Here is a 17,862-nt window from a genome sequence, read left to right as displayed (position 1 = left end):
GGGAAGGGAGAACAGAGGATGCTTCCAAGGACTCCATCTACCACCTCCTCTGAGCTACTGGGAGCCATGTGAGCTGCTGTTGGTACAGGATAGCTGTTCTTCAGCCCTGCTGAGCTACTGGCACATCTGCCCATTACCTCTGAGTGCTCTTTGTCAGAGCCCACTCCTGGCCAGGCTTTTCTAGATATTCCACATGAAGAGGATGTAATGTGCAATACAGAATTGTTCGAAGTTATGTGGGGTTTCTGTTTAGCAGAGTGGTACAACACTGCATTCTAATGACAGTGAAAGCACAAATTACCACTTGCAGAGCTTAACATCTGCACTATGCATTTGAACAACATGGACTTCATTACCAGTCTCTGTAATATGCCTGATCTCATGACCCAGGTAACCCCAGTGAGTGGGAAGGGGTACTGAGGGAGTATTAACCAGCTCAAGCCCTTTGCTGTCCTCAGCTCCTTTGCTGGTCTCCTGAGAGCCTCTTCCATGCAGGGTTTTGTGGATCAGTCACACTGGTGGGAAAGGCTCTCCCAGGAGTTCTGCCTTTGTCAGTAAAACAGTGGTAGAGGCACTGCACAGCAAACTGATGGATTTGATGTTGTGTCCACAGAGGAAGAAAAATATGCCTTTGTCAACTGGATTAACAAAGCCCTTGAGAAGGACCCTGACTGCAAGCACGTGGTGCCAATGAATCCAGAGACAGATGACCTCTTCCAGGCAGTCGGTGATGGCATAGTGCTTTGGTAAATGATACCTTTCCTTCTCACAAATGGGAACCATGAGTCTGCAAGAACTCACATTTCTGTTCAAAGTGAACCTGCTGAATTTACATTAAGCTCAGGAGCGTTTGCAGACTCAGGGCCTTGATAATACTAGGGGTTTTGTGCTTATTTTATCTTCAGAAATATAAAGCATATTTCATGCTTAATGAGAATTTTTCCTTGCCTCTAGACACTTAAAATTAGATGAAGTAAGTGAAATTTAAGGAGCTGCTTGGTTTTATTTTTGCCCAAGGACTTTTGGTGTTTCACACAAAATAGCACAAAATATTGAGTGCTTTCTCAGACATTTTTGACACAATAAATTTCTTACACAACTTCACCTTGTGGCATTCTTGGCCTCACACCTAAGTACAATCTGTATGTAGCCCAAAATAATTCCTTAAGTATCGAGTGTGTGCCTCTGTGTATATATGTAGAAGCAGAGGGTGATAATCTGTTTTTGTTAAGTAACTCTCCAGCTCTTTGATTTGTCCTGCAATGTAGAGAACCTGTATTTTGTGCACACATAGCTTAATGTATTTCTTGGGGTTTTTTTTTATTTTATTTCCAGTAAGATGATCAACTTTTCAGTGCCAGATACCATTGATGAGAGAACAATCAACAAAAAGAAACTCACACCCTTCACAATACAGGTACTTAAGCACAACAAAATCCTTTGCTTTTCCCCTTATGATGCTTTTGTGTAATCACTTGGAGGAAAGGCTGGTTCTGCCCAACACAGTCAGGCAAAGTTGTTTCTGGCACAGTGAGATGCTCAGATCCATGTCATAAAAATATAAAGAATTATATTCACATTTCTTTCCACACGTATGAGCAACCTGACTGACCAAACGCAACAAATAATATTCACCAGATGAGAGCTTTAGATGTTTTTGTGGTAGATGCCATATGAATGAATAATACAGAGATAATACAGTGACCAGTTGCAGTTGGAGTATCTCTCAGAAGGCTGAATCCTTCTTTTTAAGACATGACAATGGACCTGAAATCACAACTGCTGTTGTTGCAGTCTGATGTCCTCACCAGAATATTAACTGTGACTCTGGCAGTACCAGTGCAACATGCCTGGAATCAGACCATTGCTGTTGCATGCCTTTTACAAGCCAGTATTTCGCCTTGAATACTGAATCCCTCCTTTATTTCTATCACATGTACATATAGATGATTGTTTAAATGGACAAAAAGGGTGCTAATTTTCACTACTTAAAGTTTATTGTGTTTCTCACACAGCAGTATGTAGAGAGATATTTCTATATGAACAACATCTATGTACCTGGTACAGAGTATAACTAGATATATGGAACACATATGAACCTAACCCAGTTTAGCCCTCAGCTACTCTGATTTGATGGAACATTAGCCAGACTCAAGTAAGCTCAGAAGCCATTAAATTGGATTTTTATGCTGTATACCTCGTTTTTCAGTTCTAATAGTTTTGGTCAGCAGCATAACTTAATGATGCAGCTCAGATCAATCCCTGTCACATGTAGACATGATTTGATCAATATAGCTTCCACTTTAACTTAACCCTTTTACAGCTGTCTGCTGGAGAATAGGCAATTAATTTGAAGTGGTCCAATTTTTCTAGCTTATAAGAATTTACACTATGTCTCTCTCTGCATTTTGTATCTAATCAGATCTCCCTGTCATGACAGCAGTGCTGAAATTCATGTGAAAAACTGCAAAGCTGTGTGATAAATTATATTTTCCAGGCTTCTTTGCCTGCCTCACTTGCCCTCTGTTTACAAAGCATCTTTTTGTATACTGTAGCCCTGAGGATCAGACTTTCTTATTCCCTTTATTTTAAATGGACAGGAAATGGCAAAGGAACATAATGTTCCTGAAATATCACTTTTATTTCTGCCTGTTACTGTGAATCACTGAATCCCTCAGCTTCCTCTGCACACTCCCAAACCAGGAGTCCATACTCCAAAGTTCAAAAAGAAAATGTCCAGATATTACCAGTTCTGACCTTGGCTGAACTGCAAGGCTAAAAACTCATCAGGTTGATTCATACTGATTCCTGGGACAGTGTGTTCTTTGCAAACACTGCCAGCTAGCAGCTTACTTGTATCCTAGGTATCAGGGCTTTTGCCGACTGCTTAGGGAGAGGAGAGCCTGGAATATCTGCCAGTTGATGGGGCTGTAGCTCCTTTCCTCCTCCCCGTGTGCAGGACTGAGCAGAGAAGAGTTTGCCCCATGCTGAAGCTACATCTGTACTTGAGAATGAGCTCGAGCATTGGCCCTGGGGAGAGCCTGGCCTGGGTAACCAGCATTGAGCCAGGACATCACTGTGAATGTAGCTGTATGCTCTGAGCTCCAGTGCCTTGTGATCTGACATTTGCCACCTCTGCCAAAATGAGGTCCTTTCTGTCTTTGTGTTGAGACCCAGAATCTGTCTGTAAATCCCCAGGAGAGTCTGCATTCCCCTGCCCCTGTGGCCAGACATGTGTCCTGGGCTGCACCAAAAGAACTGTGGCCAGCAGGTCATGGGAAGTGATTCTGTCCTTGTATTCCCCTCTGGTGAGCGCCCAGAGTACCCACCTGGAGCACTGCCTCAGGAAAGACATGGTTCTGTGTGCTTAAATGTATTTGCAGTGAAGCTGCCTGCAGATTTCATTCATTTTAGCTGTGCTCCCTTCCTGTAGCCTCAGCTCTCAAGTTCTGCATCATTCAAAAGTTCTCATCTTCCCCTAGGAAAATCTGAACCTGGCCCTGAACTCTGCTTCAGCCATTGGGTGCCATGTTGTTAACATTGGAGCTGAAGACTTAAAAGAAGGGAAACCTTACCTGGTTCTGGGTCTTTTATGGCAAGTCATCAAAATTGGACTCTTTGCTGACATAGAGATCAGCAGGAATGAAGGTATGTATGGCTCTTCCTTTCAGTGCCCCACTGTCATCACTGCAGAGTCTTTAGGATAAAGCTATTAAAAAAAACAACTGGATTTTAAATTTTTTTTCTTCAAGTATTTGTTGTCTCTTTTCTTGACTGGTGTAATTTTCCTTGCTTTTCACAAGCTTCAGCACTCAGAAGTCCAAGGCTTTCTGCACAGTTGTGTGTTCAGAGCCTTTTCATGCTCATTGTGTCAGGATGGTGGTCTGCATCCTGACCCAATGAGCATGAAAAGACTCTGAACAGTGGTCTGCATCCAAGTATATTGGTGTATTGGTGCTAAATCTGGGATAAGCAAATCTGCATTCAGGAAGCTTGACTCCTTGCTCTTGATTGCCAAACATCTTTCTTTGTGAAATCATAGTTAGAGAATCAGAATAATTTAGGCTGCAAGGAACCTGTGGAGCTGCACCTTGGAGATCTGACTCAGCCATCCAGCCACTTGCTTTCAGCAGTACAACATCTTAAGTATAACATCTTAATGTCAGAGGAGGTAGCTCAGGGCCTTTTCCTGTGTTTTCTGGGCAGCCTGTTCCAGAGCCCAACCACTCTTGCTGTGATTTTTTTTTTCTAGTTAGAATCTAGTTGGCATTTCCCTTCTGATACCTTGTGTCCACAGCTCCTCATCCTTTTCCTGGGCATACTGGAAAAGTGCAGATCTGGCCCCTCTAAAATGGTTGAAGACAATACTTGCTCCCCTCTCAAACCTCTTTCCAGGCTAAATAGACCCAGTTTTCTCATCCTCTTCCCTTATATCACAAACTTCCATCCAAACATTTTTGTGTCCTTCCACTAAACTCGCTTCAGTTTGTTAATGTCTCTTTTATACTGGGGAGCCAGAAACTGGACCCAGCATTCCAGGTGTATCTCACCAATGCCAAAATTCTCCATGAAGTAGCTTCATCATGAAGGCTGTGGGTGTACCTGCAGTCCACACAGCACCTCATCTCGTTGCTTTGTTCCCCTTGCCTCTGGACAGTCCCTCGCCCAACAGTGACACTTCTTTCCTCCAGTTCCTGTGCAGGTTCATTGCCTTGACCCTTTCACATTTCTGTCCCTTTCATTGCCAGAGCCACCAGGTCCCATTCCTTTGTAGGTAGCCTTGCCCTGCTTATTTGCTGTTTTTTTCCTTTCTGGTATTTTCTCCTTCACTTCTCATCTAAGACTTCATCTAAGGCTAGACAAGCCAAGAAAATTCTGATTTTTTTCAGGTTCTCTTTCCCTCATAGCCCTTTTCTGCAGCTGTTTCAGGTAAAACTCCCCTTTCTTGAACATGAGACCCTGTATTTCCAATGAACTTTCATGAGCACATGATATCAGTAATACATCCCAACCTCTATGGGAATGATCTGGGATGCACTTAATATCATGTTGGATTTTCCCCATGTCGTATCAAATGGTGGCTCAGAGTAGCTTAGAAGACATCTAATCCACTCAGGTTCTCATCCTTCGTTCATATAAGCTTTTAGCTAATAGCAGTTATTCATATTAATTCCCCAGAGAAGGTCTTTGAACATGGCACTATTAAATTGCATTCCATTTTTATTACTGTCATCTAGTTCGTTCTGTCTGGTTTCCTGATCATCCTCTGTATTGACTATGCCACCTATTGACTATCATCTTCACGTTTTTAGCATGTTGTAAGTATTTGTGCCAAGATAATTGATGCAAAAAAAATGAGAAAGCATTAATCCAAAAATCAATCCACAGTCAACTCCACAAGAATCCTTCTTCTGGCCTTCTGGCAGTGTCAACACTGTTCTCTTCATAAAATCCTCTGTTTATTTTCAAATGCTTGTATTATCCCCCTCTAGTCCCCATTGAACCCTATATCAAATTATCTGTGTAACTCCAGTTATGGTATGTCTCCACTGTTTCCTTTATGTAGCCAACCCATAATTCTTTCAAGGTCTGACAAAAGATACTGGAAGAAAATCAGAGCAGTGTAACACACTCTCCTTTTTTTACCACATTAATAATTAGTTTCCATGTTAGTTCTTCTTTGCAAAACTAGTTCTACAGCCTTTCATGGTCCAAGGTTTCAAGGGTCAATCCTCCCATCCTGCCTGTTCCTCCTCTTGTAAACATAATATCAATTTATCTGTGTAAATAGGGTATCTCCTCAACTGACAGATGAATTAGCCCTACTGTCCCTCAAGCCCATGAGGTCATGTGCAAGTATTCCAGAATGCCTGAGTGAATCCAGTTTCAGTATGAAGGTCACTGAGATTTCTTCCATCTAAGCTGCAAAAAGCCTGTGTTCATATTTTCATTCCAAGCTTACCCCTGTGCTCAGCATCACTGCATCCAGCTGTGCACTTCTCAGCACAGGAAAGACTTGGACCTGTTGGAGTGGGTCCAGAGGAAGGCCACAGAAAGGCTCAGGGTGCTGGGGCACCCCTGTGAAGGTGGGCTGAGGGAACTGAGATTGTTCAGCCTGTAGAAGAGAAGGTTCCAGGGAGATCTTACTGCAGCCTTCAACACCTGAAGGGGCTTATGAGAAAGACGATGACAAAATTTTCAGTGGGGCCTGTTGCAATAGCAAAAGGTGTAATGGTTTTAAACAAAAGAGGGTAGATTTAGACTGGATATGAGGAAGGAGTTTTTTGCAATGAAGGTGGTGAAACACTGGCAGAGGTTGCCCAGAGAGGTGATGGATGCCCCATTCCTGAAAAGATTTAAAGTCATGTCAAATGAGGCTCTGAGCAAACTGATTTAGTTGAAGATGTCCCTGCTCATTGCAGGGAGAGTTGACAAGACATTTATACTCATGGGCAGTTCTTAGACCACACTGAAATGGTCTTCCACTTGTATATGATCCACTACTAGATACACAAATTGCAACCTTGGAATCATTTTATTGATGAGACCCTTTTTCTGTTTACATCTTCTGTCATGCTAACCCAGCTTGAATTTTGGCAATATTTTGGCAACTCACGTTTTACAAACTAGGGTAGGAAAATGTGAAAGAGAGAAAACAGTTATACATTTTCTTCGACAAGTATTCACATAATTTTATTTTTTTTTTCCTGCTTAGCCTTGATTGCTCTTCTGAGGGAAGGAGAGAGCCTGGAGGATCTGATGAAATTGTCCCCGGAGGACCTGCTGTTGAGATGGGCAAACTATCACCTGGAAAATGCAGGATGCAACAAAGTCAACAACTTCAGCTCAGACATCAAGGTATGAGAAATATTGACCAACAAAAACAAAACAGCAGCCCTATACCCAAATTCCTGGCCTCCACACAGGGACTGTGCACTGAAACACTCCAAGGAGCTGAGACTGCTCTGTCAAGCACATGGAGCTGGGTACATAAAATGCTTTCATTGGGGTTTACCTTTTCACTCAGTAGTATTCCTCCTCTTCCTCCTGACCTCCCAGTTATCACTGCCAGCTCCTGCACACCAGATGCCTGGGGAAGGAATGGCTGCTGGCTCTGGACAGGGCATTAGATGCTGTATTTTCAGTTCCTTACCTCTATTGCTCACCTCCTTTCCAAATCTCCCTAAATTACTCTTGACCTGGCTTTTGTTTGGAAAAGCCTGGACCTTACTCAAACATGTAGAGAAAGATGATTGGGCATTTCCAGTTCCCCCACTTGATCTTTCCTTCACCTAGGCTATGTGCTTCTCTGTCCCAACATTTGCTATAGCCCTGAATGCAGTTTTCTGTGAGTTTTAATTCACTGGGACTATTGGGAATACTACAGCTAGACAGGGAGACACTTGCAAGGGTGGGTGTCTGTAGTCTAGGCAGTATTATTTCATATACTCAGAACCTCTTGTGGGTGCAGATTTCAGCAGAGCTTTCTCTGTAGGACTTTAGTTGTACCCAGACAGATGTAGCTGAACCTCAGTGGTTCCCACTGATGAATTTCAGACACTAAAACCCAGTGTGAGTCCCAGACAGCATTCCAGATCTGTAGAGGCTGTATAAGGGAGGATATCTGAGCTGGCTTACAAGAAAGCCAGGAGCTGGCCAGCACACCAACCTCACCTGACTTCCCTGCTCCCAGAATAGCATGGGAAAAATCCAGCTCCTGAGGTACCTGGTCATAGGCTTCACTAGGGACTGAAACATAAGCACAAGCATTTAATTGAAATACAGAAAAAAAAAAACCCACCAGGGAAGGCAACAGGAGGGGTAGAGAGTCACATCTGATAATGCAATTTTTATTGTAACAGATTTTTGGTTGACTGGTGGAGGTGACTGGAGAATATCCATGAAAAGGGAAGGGAATGGAGTCTTTCCCATCTTTCTGTGTGCTGGCCAAAAAGACTATGGTTCAGCTGATTAAATCTTATCTACAACTGAAAGCTAAATCACAATTCTGGTGTTTACAGTTGGAAAAAAAGACACATATTTACAAGATTTCAGTGTTTACAGACATTCTCTAACTAAGTCTGTCTCCCCACCTCACTTCTGTTGTAAATAACCACTTCCTAGTTACAGTACATAGTAATACAGATGTAAAATATTTAAAATAATTCAGGTAGTCTGCTTAATATTTTGAAGAGCATCAGTTGGGTTAGTTAGTCAAGTCCCTAGACATTAAAATGTAGCTTTATTTTCAGTTCTTTGAGCTCTTTTTGAAGTGAATTAATATTTTCCACATATGGAAGCAGCGTTGTATTTCACAAAAGATTAAAGACACAACATGATAAACCCTTGTCTTGTTCTTGCCCTTTTGCCTGAAAAATGCTGATATTGTTGTCAGTGTTAACTTTTGTCCTTGAAAACTATGCCTTCTCTTCCGCAACTGTTCCAGTCTTGCTTTGAAATCCACTTTAAACATCTGCTTTCTCCTTCTGCATTTTCTTTTATTAAATGCTCAGCAGCCTGACTTCTACAGCATTATAAAGGTATGCATTTTCTTACCTCTAATTTTACCTTCAGATTAAGTGAATTCTGATATCATTTTGTTGTTGCTGCCCTTTCTGTGAGTTCCACACACAGTGTTCTTGTCTCATGTGTTGGGCATTCTCCAGCACATATATATTGTGCTGGAGAAGGGGAGAAATAGATCTGGCAAACACAGCATAAAGTAGGAATTGCTAAGTGCTTCCAGCTTAATTAATTTAATTGTGTAGCCCAATGATCGATGTAATAAAAATGAAGCATGCCTGCACATTGTTCAGGGGAGCACTGGTAAGCAAAGGGCTGAGCTTTAGATGTAATTTTTCTTCCCTTTAATTTCTCTGTCTGTCACAGGACTCAAGAGCTTATTACCATTTGCTGAACCAAGTTGCCCCCAAGGGAGATGAAGAAGGCATTCCAGCTATTACTATTGACATGTCAGGATTAAGGGTAAGATGAGATAAGTTTGGAGTAAATGCCAATATTTTCTGTCCATTACTTGCATTCCTGGCCAACACAGGGCTGCACTGGGATGTCAGAACCAGCAAATTCTTTCTTGCATTGCAACATGATCTTGTAAATCAGAAATCAAAGGTTCCAAAGAATTAAAGAAGAATTAAGAGTTATGTGTTTGGATTTTTGGTAGATAGTAACTCCAGAACTTCAGCAACCATTTAATCACACTGATAAACTACTAGCATGTAACAAGTGTATTTAAATACATTTATCTGTGAATTTCATCAAACCATCACGTTTAAATGGAATATGGCTGTAAAAGCAATATGGTGAGGTGGTTGAATCATGGGCAAAGCCCATTTGAAAACACAGACTTGCCATTAGTAAAAGTGGGAACGGGAATAGATGTAAATCCGTCAAGGAGCTGCTTTAGCAGCTAGATGACCTCAAGGAGACTCAGGTGGGCTGGGTGCAGAGCTGGGGGGCTGAGGCTGATGTCCCATTTGTGCTGGGCAGGAGAAGGACGACGTGCAGCGAGCCGAGTGCATGCTGCAGCAGGCCGAGCGCCTCGGCTGCCGCCAGTTCGTCACCGCCACCGACGTCGTCCGCGGCAACCCCAAGCTCAACCTGGCCTTCATCGCCAACCTGTTCAACAAATACCCTGCCCTGCATAAGCCAGAGAACCAGGACATCGACATTGAAGGTCAGGAAAATGCAAATATCTCACGGTGCACCATGATGTTTCCCTTGTGTCCCCTTCTGTTCATGGTTCAGTGCTGTTGGGGGATAGAAGATAAGAAAATAAAGATAGTGTAGAAAGTAATCTTACCCCTAAGGAGTTGCAGCTGGGCTAATTATCAAAGATTAGGAACAGGCCTGACTTTAACAGGCCACAGCTGTAACCAATGAGAAGGAGAGTGCTATAAAGGAGTGGGGTAGCTGGTTGAGAAGGGAACTGGGAGTCGGTGCTCTGAGGAGATGCCCATGAGAAACACCAAGAAGGTATGAAACTTTTGTGATAAGGAGACAACAGTATGGAACCCCTGCAAAAAGATGACAACACAGTGGGCTGTAAATTCAGTTAGGGTTTCCTCTCAAAACACTTACATTACTGAAGTATGGTGTTCTGCAGGGCTTTGATTGATGTGTCTTTGTTTTAGGTGAGACAAGGGAAGAAAGGACATTTAGGAACTGGATGAACTCCCTCGGTGTTAATCCACATGTAAATCACTTGTACAGGTAAGATGAGGTATTACACTTCGTTCAGATGATAAATACAGCCAGCAAGTTGTTTGCAAGAATATAAAAACTTCTAGGCCCTATAAGAATATATGCTGCTTTGTGTTTCCCAGGAAACTAGGTTTACCTCTGCTAATAGTTGAATTGTGTTTCTTTCCTCTGTTCTTTGGACAATGATGTACCTTTTTTGTTGTTTTCAGTGACCTGTCAGATGCCTTGGTTATCTTCCAACTCTATGAAAAGATCAAAGTGCCAGTAGACTGGAACAGGGTGAACAAACCACCATATCCTAAACTGGGTGGCAACATGAAGAAGGTACAAAAAACTAGAGTATCTCCAGTAGTGATGTCTTATCCTCAGTGAATGCCTGAATAATTTCAAACGGCAATGTGGGTATTTATGTTGCTCTACAGTCCCAAGGACAGCACCTTAAATGATTTTTGTGCTTAGTCAGTGGATAATTTTTCATTCTGAAAAAGAAATCTACATTAGACTCACTCGCTCTGTTGACAGGTGAAAAATATTTGTTACGTAAAAAGACTTGACAACTTTTGTATCAGTATTTAGAAACTGTATTTGCAGATCCCTTTTGCTACTGCTTTAGGCACTGATTGTAATGCATCTGGACCATGAGATGCATGGCACCAGCTTAATTGCAGCTGTCTGGATCACTGCCCTCCACATCAAATGAAGACAGTGATGATAAGCATTCTTGATCAGGTGCATCAAGAACCAATCACACAGTTGCTGCTAAATGCAAAGCTTTCTCCCAGCTATCTGGATGAGTAATTGCATCCAGTTAGACCAGAGTGATCAACCAATCTAAAATATTGGCTGGGACACTAATCCTTTGTCTCAGTGCAATGCCATGATGCTGGAGCTACCCATGAGCCTTACACTTTTATTTTCCAGGCTAATCTGCTTTTCAGGCCCTAATAATGAAGTATAGCATTTTCTTCTATGTTAAATGTTCAGAATGGTATTTTTGGGATGGATCTGCCTGCTGGTAGTCAATCAGCTGTTTTATCACAGAGCCCCAATGTTCCTGTTTGCCCAGGAAGATCTAGGCTGAGTGATCCAAAGAATTTAAAGTAATAGTGTCTTGTTCTCTTTCTTTTCTTTTTCCTCTATATTTTTCACACTGCCTTTGACAGCTTGAAAACTGCAACTATGCAGTGGAACTGGGAAAGAATCAAGCCAAATTTTCCCTTGTCGGCATTGCTGGGCAAGATCTGAACGAAGGAAACCGTACGCTCACCCTGGCCTTAATCTGGCAGCTGATGAGAAGGTGGGTCGGAGCATTTTGGTGTGCTCAGTTTGCATTGCAGTAGTTTCCTGATGCTCTCACTGAGGAGGCTCCACAGGCTACAGCCTTCTCACTCCTCTGCTTGCACTTCAGTGCCAGGGCACAGTGACCTTCTGCTCACTCCTAGTTAAGGATGTGATCAGAGCATATCTTGTGGGCAAGGCCATTACAGTCAGCTCATGCAGAAGATTATTATTGTCACAATCTGCATAGCAACAAGAAATGTTTATTGCATAGAAGAGAGGAAAAGAAGTTAAAAAGGTCTCTGTATCAGGGAATGGGGAAGGTGTCCCAGAAACAAGGAATTGATGCAGAAGTTTTGTAAGCTGCTTCTTGAATGGGCATAACTCAGTCCCTCCCCCCATTTTAATGTAATTCTCTGTGTGTGCATGTTTCTGTTTTTAAGAGTGCCGTAATTGAAAGTAAAGGGCCCCAGTAGTTAGGAACTGAATACAAACTGAATTCAGACTAGAGAGAAAGGTAGAGGTTTATCAGTAAGATAGTTAAAATAGGGATGAGGTGATTACTTACCATCAGTTTGGGATATCTTTCCAAGGTGTATGCTGATATATAAGCAAAGTACTCCAGGCTTGTTTTCATGCAGAAGGTCAGTGTAATGTGAGCAGAAGGATTCCCTTCTATCTCCAAAATCAGTGATTATTTTTTAAGCACTATGAGGATGAGTAATTTACAATGAGATACATTGAGAGGAATTCCAGGAATTTTAAGTAACCAAAACTTTTAACATTCCCAAAACAGTGATTAAGGAATTGGGGGTGAATTAAACTACTTAGATTAATAATTGTGTTATAATATAAATCATATGCACTGTGAGTGTGTGTGAGGCAAAGGAATATCAGATCATTGGGATAATCCCAGACAAGCTGTGCAGATAGAGGACAGTTCTGAGGTTACAGCAGACTTTGAGCAAATATCCTGGCTTCCCTCTTAAGGTACACCCTGAATATCCTTGAAGACATTGGTGGTGGAGAGAAGGTCAATGATGAAATCATTGTCAGCTGGGTCAATGAAACACTCACTGCAGCTGGGAAGGATTCAACCATCTCCAGTTTCAAGGTACAGGATTTTTTTTCAGAAATCTCTGCTCAGGAATCTCTTATTCAGAGTGCTTGTGTGTATGATATATAGATGTGTGTATGGTATACAGATGTGTGTATGCCTATACACACACACTCTACATTATGATATAACTCACTGCATAGCTTGACTATTTTTTCATTCATTTATTCATTCATTCAAGCTTTTAAAAGCTTGTTCAAATACACTGGTTTTATTCAAGGGACTTTATTGTGAAAAAGTAATAGAAATATGATATGAACCCTACAGGAAACACCTTGAATTCCAGTTTGGCTTGGGAAATCAAAGGATGGAGACAGGAATGATGACTGGAATTAAGAAAGAACTGCTGTGCAGTTGGATATGAATCAAAAGCAATTACAAATGGCAGTATTAAAATGAACAATAGCAATACATTTATAACCTGGTAGTACCATCCAGGGGTACCTTGCCCTATTTTGCAAGGTACCACACAAACACAGAAATGGACCATTTCTAGAATGTTTCCCATTCTACTAACCACACAGTATCTATGACACTTCCCAAGCTAGGGAACACTCTGTGGATATAAATCAGCAGTTTGCACCAGGTGAGGACAGATCCATCAAACTTCATGTAATGAGTTCAGGAATCACACAGCTGGTCCCTCTCACCCCTCCCATCAGCAGATGTCTGTCAGTGTCATCTCCCCACAAATGCACCAGCCCTGCACCCCATCTTTTGCTTTAATGACACTGTATTCTATGACAAGGTGACCTGCTTCTTGGATGAGGGAAAGGCTGTGGATGTCATCTACCTGGATTTTAGTGAAGCCTTTGACAGTGTTTACCACAACATTCTCCTGGAGAAACTGGCTGCACATAGCTTGGACAGTTGCACTATTTGCTGGGTAAAAACTGGATGGCCAGGCCCAGAGAGTGGTAGTGAGCAGAGTTACATCCAGCTGGCAGCCTGTCACCAGTAGTGCCCCAGGGCTCAGTTTTGGGGCCATTTAACATCTTTATTGATGGTCTGGACAAGCAGATCAAATGCATTCTCAGTCAGTTTGCAGAGGACACCAAACTGGGTGGGAATGTTGATCTGCTGGAAGGCAAGAAGGTTCTGCAGAGGGATCTGGACAGGCTGGATTGATGGAACAGGGCCAGTTGTATGAGGCTCAATGAGGCCAAGTGCTGGGTCCTGCACTTGAATCACAGCAACCCCAGCAGTACTACAGGCTTGGGCAAGAGTGGCTGGAAAGCTGCCCAGCAAGAAAGGACCTGGGAGTCAACACTGGCTGAACATGAGCCAGGGTGTGCCCAAGTAGCCAAGAGGGCCAATGGCATCCTGGCCTGGATCAGCCATAGTGTGGCCAGCAGGACCAGGGCAGGGATTGTCCCCCTGTACTCAGCCACACCTTGAATCCTGTGTCCAGTTCTGGGCCCCTCACTACAAGAAAGACACTGAGGTGCTGGAGCATGTCTGAAAGGCAACAAAGCTGAGAAGGGCTCATAAATCCTATGAGGAGCAGATGAGATGAAAGGAGGCTCACTCTCTATAGGTGCCTGAAAGGAGGGTGTAGCCAGGTGGGGCTCAGTCTCCTCCCAGGTAACAAGTGACAGGACAAGAGGAAATGGTCTTGAGTTTGCAAATGGCCAGGGGAGGTTTAGATTGGATATTAGGGGGGGTTTCTTCCCTCAAAGGGTTGTGAAGCCCTGGAACAGGCTGTCTAGCGAAGTCACCATTACTGGAGGATTTAAAAAATGTGTAGATGTGGTGCTTAGGGACATGATTTAGTGGTGGACTGGGAAGTGCTAGATTAAGGGTAGACTTGATCCTAAAAATCTTTTCAAGCCTAAATGATTCTGTGATGTTTCATCCCTTGGGTAAAACAAAAAATCCTAGAAAGAGTCCTTAGTCTGCCTTAGATAAAAAAATATTCTAAGCAGCCCTTTGTGAAGATCTAAATGGTATTTGACTGAAGTGTCCATTGCTCTTGAGTCTAGACTCTAGCTTTGTGGGTGTTCTGTCGTCCTGTTCTTGCATTTAATTTTATTTTTTGTCTATGCAGGATAGCAAAATCAGCACCAGCATGCCAGTCCTGGATCTCATTGATGCCATTCAACCAGGGTCAATCAATTATGACCTCTTGAAAACAGTGGACCTGAATGATGAGGAGAAACTAAATAATGCTAAGTATGTTTCTGCCAAGTGGCACTTAGCATGAGTTACCTGCTCAGGCTGGCCTAACTCTGTCTTTAAAAATGACTCTGCTGTCCTTTTCATCTGGCACAACCTCATGTGAGAAATACCACCCGAGTTAGAAGCATGAAGGAAGGGAGTTAGGTAGTAAAAAGAGTATCAGTGGAAATACATTGTGTAATGTTGTAGTTCCTGCTTCACAAATCCCTTGAAAGGACTGAAATCACTTGGTTTCACAAGCTCCTATTTTCTCATATTAAATTTAAAATTCTTTCAGATATCAGGGAACAATGCCAACAAATAGTGAAGAGGGATTAGTGACAGCTCTTTAGTCACCTACAGGTAGAAAAAGGGCATATTTAAGAGAGAAGGGGGAAGACAAGATTCATGCCTGAAAAACTGGTTCTCTAGATGTGGGTATTGATTTTTTTTTTCCCTGAATGCAAATGATTTCCTAGCAGAAAGTCAATTCTGGGGGCACCTCCCTCTCCTTTCAGAGTTACACAGATCATCTCCTGGTCTGATCATCAGTTTAATTTCTCTTCTACGCAGTAACTACAAAGGAGAAAAGGATGACTGTAAAGCAATCAGAGCTGCCATTATTTTTGTAAAGACTTTTCCCACTGTTCTTTTTCCTTCCATTTCCTACCATCTGTTCTCTTTCTTTTCTTGCCATCCTGTGTGTACTTTCTGTGTACTTTATTTCTTCATTCCTCTCCTGTTCTTTTCCTAATTTCCCACCCCTGTTCCCCCACGTTCCCAATGCTTCTCTGCATTTTGGGGAAAATTTCACAAATGTATGTGCTCCGAAATGGAAAGAACATGGGATTTCCTAGCTTTTTTAAATGAAAAAATAGAAGAGACAATGGCTCTGAGAACAGCCAGTGGCTCTGAGCAGGTAGATGGGAATGTCAAGCTGTACTTTCTGGGTATGACTGAAATAAGTCCCCAGATGTTGATTTCCAACAACACTGATTTCCACTGACATCAGCCTTCTGCTTCTGTCCTTGCAAGTTTGTTTATGTGCAAAGTCTGAGTCTCAAAGATTGAAGGGGAGCAAGGTCATAATGGCTGATTTTGAGGATAATCTTTTAGGGGATGGAAGATTAAATGTTTCATACCAGGACCTGCAGATCCCATCCTGCAGGTAATCAGTGCTCTAACCATCAGGGAATGCACTCTGCCTTTTATTAGAAATGTAGTTCTTTATGAACTTGTCTCATACATTTCTACAGAAAAGTTTAACTTCGGTAAATCAGTGAAACCCACTCTGGTATTGATCATGTAAAACACTTAACAGGGTGAAAGTTATTGCTACTGCACTAATTTCTGTCTTTGTTTTTTCCTTTTTTATTCCCACCCCTGCAATGCAGATATGCCATCTCTATGGCAAGAAAAATCGGAGCAAGAGTCTATGCCCTTCCAGAAGACCTGGTTGAAGTAAAACCCAAAATGGTCATGACAGTGTTTGCTTGCCTTATGGGAAAAGGAATGAAGAAAGTTTAAAGCACAAAAGACTTGCACTGATGCCTGTTATTCACCCTTTAGATTCCTTTAAACTGGATACTGTTGTCTGTATCAAATAAATATGCAGGATGCTCATGCTTTTAAGGCATGAATGTTATACATGGTTCCAGGCCATGCAGAAGTTGTGTATTCACATGTATCCAGGAAATACTTTGTTGCTTGATTTCTTTGCCTTATTTTTCCACTTTGGGTTACCTATAACCATTTCAAATTCCTAAACAAGTTTTTGACACTGAGGCCTAAGCATATCCTTTCATTAATGGATACCAGGGTTTTCTGTGGAGGTCATCCAGTGACAGATAGCTTTTAGGACTGTGAAATGTTATACTCTGCTTCTGCCTGAAAATGTTGTCGTGCTTTTTGTAGCATTTCTGCCATACTTACCTTCAGTTTGCACCTGGGATAACAAAACCAGTTTCCTCAAGCCAATGCAAGTAGTAGTGACTATTTCTGGAGAGGTAGGATCCTCTGAGGAAATTCTTCTGGAAAAAAAGAAGTGTTTGGTGTCTGTGACGTGTTGCTGGTATGTAAACTGAGCAGTACTTTTCCCTGCAAGTTATGCCTCTGCCATCCATGGCATTACTCACAGATTACATTACTGCTCACCAAAAAAACCACACTGCAGCCTGGGCCTCCAAGACCATCCAAACTCTGGAATCTTGGCAACAAACATTCTCCAAGGGATAATTCATTTTTATGTCATAATACACTTTAAAATGATTGCAAAGTATGATAGTAATGAAAGCCATGTTAAAGAAACTAAGGGAATGTACTCAGTAGCAATACAATAAGAAGTGAACAAAGGGATGCAGAACGACATATTTATGTAGACAATAAAAATTCAAGTGTTAACTTCACAGACTTGCACTCAAGAGGCTGTGGCTTTGATTCAGGAGAGCATTTATACCTGTGCTAGCATAAGAAACACGTACTAAAAATGCTCCCCTGAACCTGGGCTTGGATCCTCAACAGAGCTAAATCAGCTTTGCTTTGCAGCTAACAAGGCACTGTAAATTTGCCTCAGTTGAGGTCCTAGCCCTGTCTATGGATAGTCAGTGGGATATATTTGCACTGAATCTCTTCCTTGGCATGAGACATTTACTGGCCTTTACGTGGATTTTACTTGGTGAAATGCAGAAGGAGGGAATTTTGCCTTAATGCACTCCCGTTGACACAGTTCTCTCCCTCTCCCCCTCCCTTTGCTCCAGCCCTTCAGAAATGCCTTAACAACAAACCAATAGTCTATGACATGAGACATCTCTCCAAATAAAATGTTCTATAAAGCCAAATGTGTAGTCCTTGCTTTTAGTAGTGGATGTGCTAGTTGGTGTGTGTCATGGAGCTGAAAGGGGGACAGAGGTAAAAATAATCTGTGGCCTCACTGAGGATGTGTCTTCTGCATTATTACTGAAACCACAGATTGCAGAGAATGGAAAGAATTCTTTCCTAGGCCATTTGTGAAAATTCCCCTCTGAGACACTGCCAAAGATGGGACATTGTTCTGGCTGGACTTCCAGTATGATTTCCCCATTTGGTGCACT

The 17,862-nt window shown here is 42.2% G+C and overlaps 1 protein-coding gene across 4 annotated transcripts in view; it reads left to right on the top strand.

The window, feature by feature from the left end:
- Positions 1-17,610, top strand: part of LCP1 (lymphocyte cytosolic protein 1) — a 50,936-nt gene extending 33,326 nt beyond the window's left edge. For 2 of the 4 annotated variants that reach the window (XM_077173688.1, XM_077173687.1), the window contains exons 5-17: positions 614-746; positions 1,336-1,417; positions 3,483-3,648; positions 6,716-6,858; positions 8,514-8,540; positions 8,890-8,985; positions 9,508-9,694; positions 10,152-10,230; positions 10,431-10,545; positions 11,385-11,518; positions 12,490-12,613; positions 14,664-14,788; positions 16,168-17,610. In XM_077173688.1, the coding sequence (XP_077029803.1) occupies positions 614-746; positions 1,336-1,417; positions 3,483-3,648; positions 6,716-6,858; positions 8,514-8,540; positions 8,890-8,985; positions 9,508-9,694; positions 10,152-10,230; positions 10,431-10,545; positions 11,385-11,518; positions 12,490-12,613; positions 14,664-14,788; positions 16,168-16,300 (1,544 nt within the window). In that variant the 3' untranslated portion in view covers positions 16,301-17,610. The remainder of the gene's footprint in view (positions 1-613; positions 747-1,335; positions 1,418-3,482; positions 3,649-6,715; positions 6,859-8,513; positions 8,541-8,889; positions 8,986-9,507; positions 9,695-10,151; positions 10,231-10,430; positions 10,546-11,384; positions 11,519-12,489; positions 12,614-14,663; positions 14,789-16,167) is intronic. The other 2 variants (XM_077173689.1, XM_054653180.2) reach the window with 2 other exon arrangements.
- Positions 17,611-17,862: the final 252 nt, after the last annotated feature.

The sequence above is a fragment of the Agelaius phoeniceus genome, chromosome 2 (genome assembly GCF_051311805.1).
Source record: "Agelaius phoeniceus isolate bAgePho1 chromosome 2, bAgePho1.hap1, whole genome shotgun sequence".
NCBI lineage: Eukaryota > Metazoa > Chordata > Aves > Passeriformes > Icteridae > Agelaius > Agelaius phoeniceus.
This window is presented reverse-complemented; position numbering and strand designations above follow the sequence as displayed.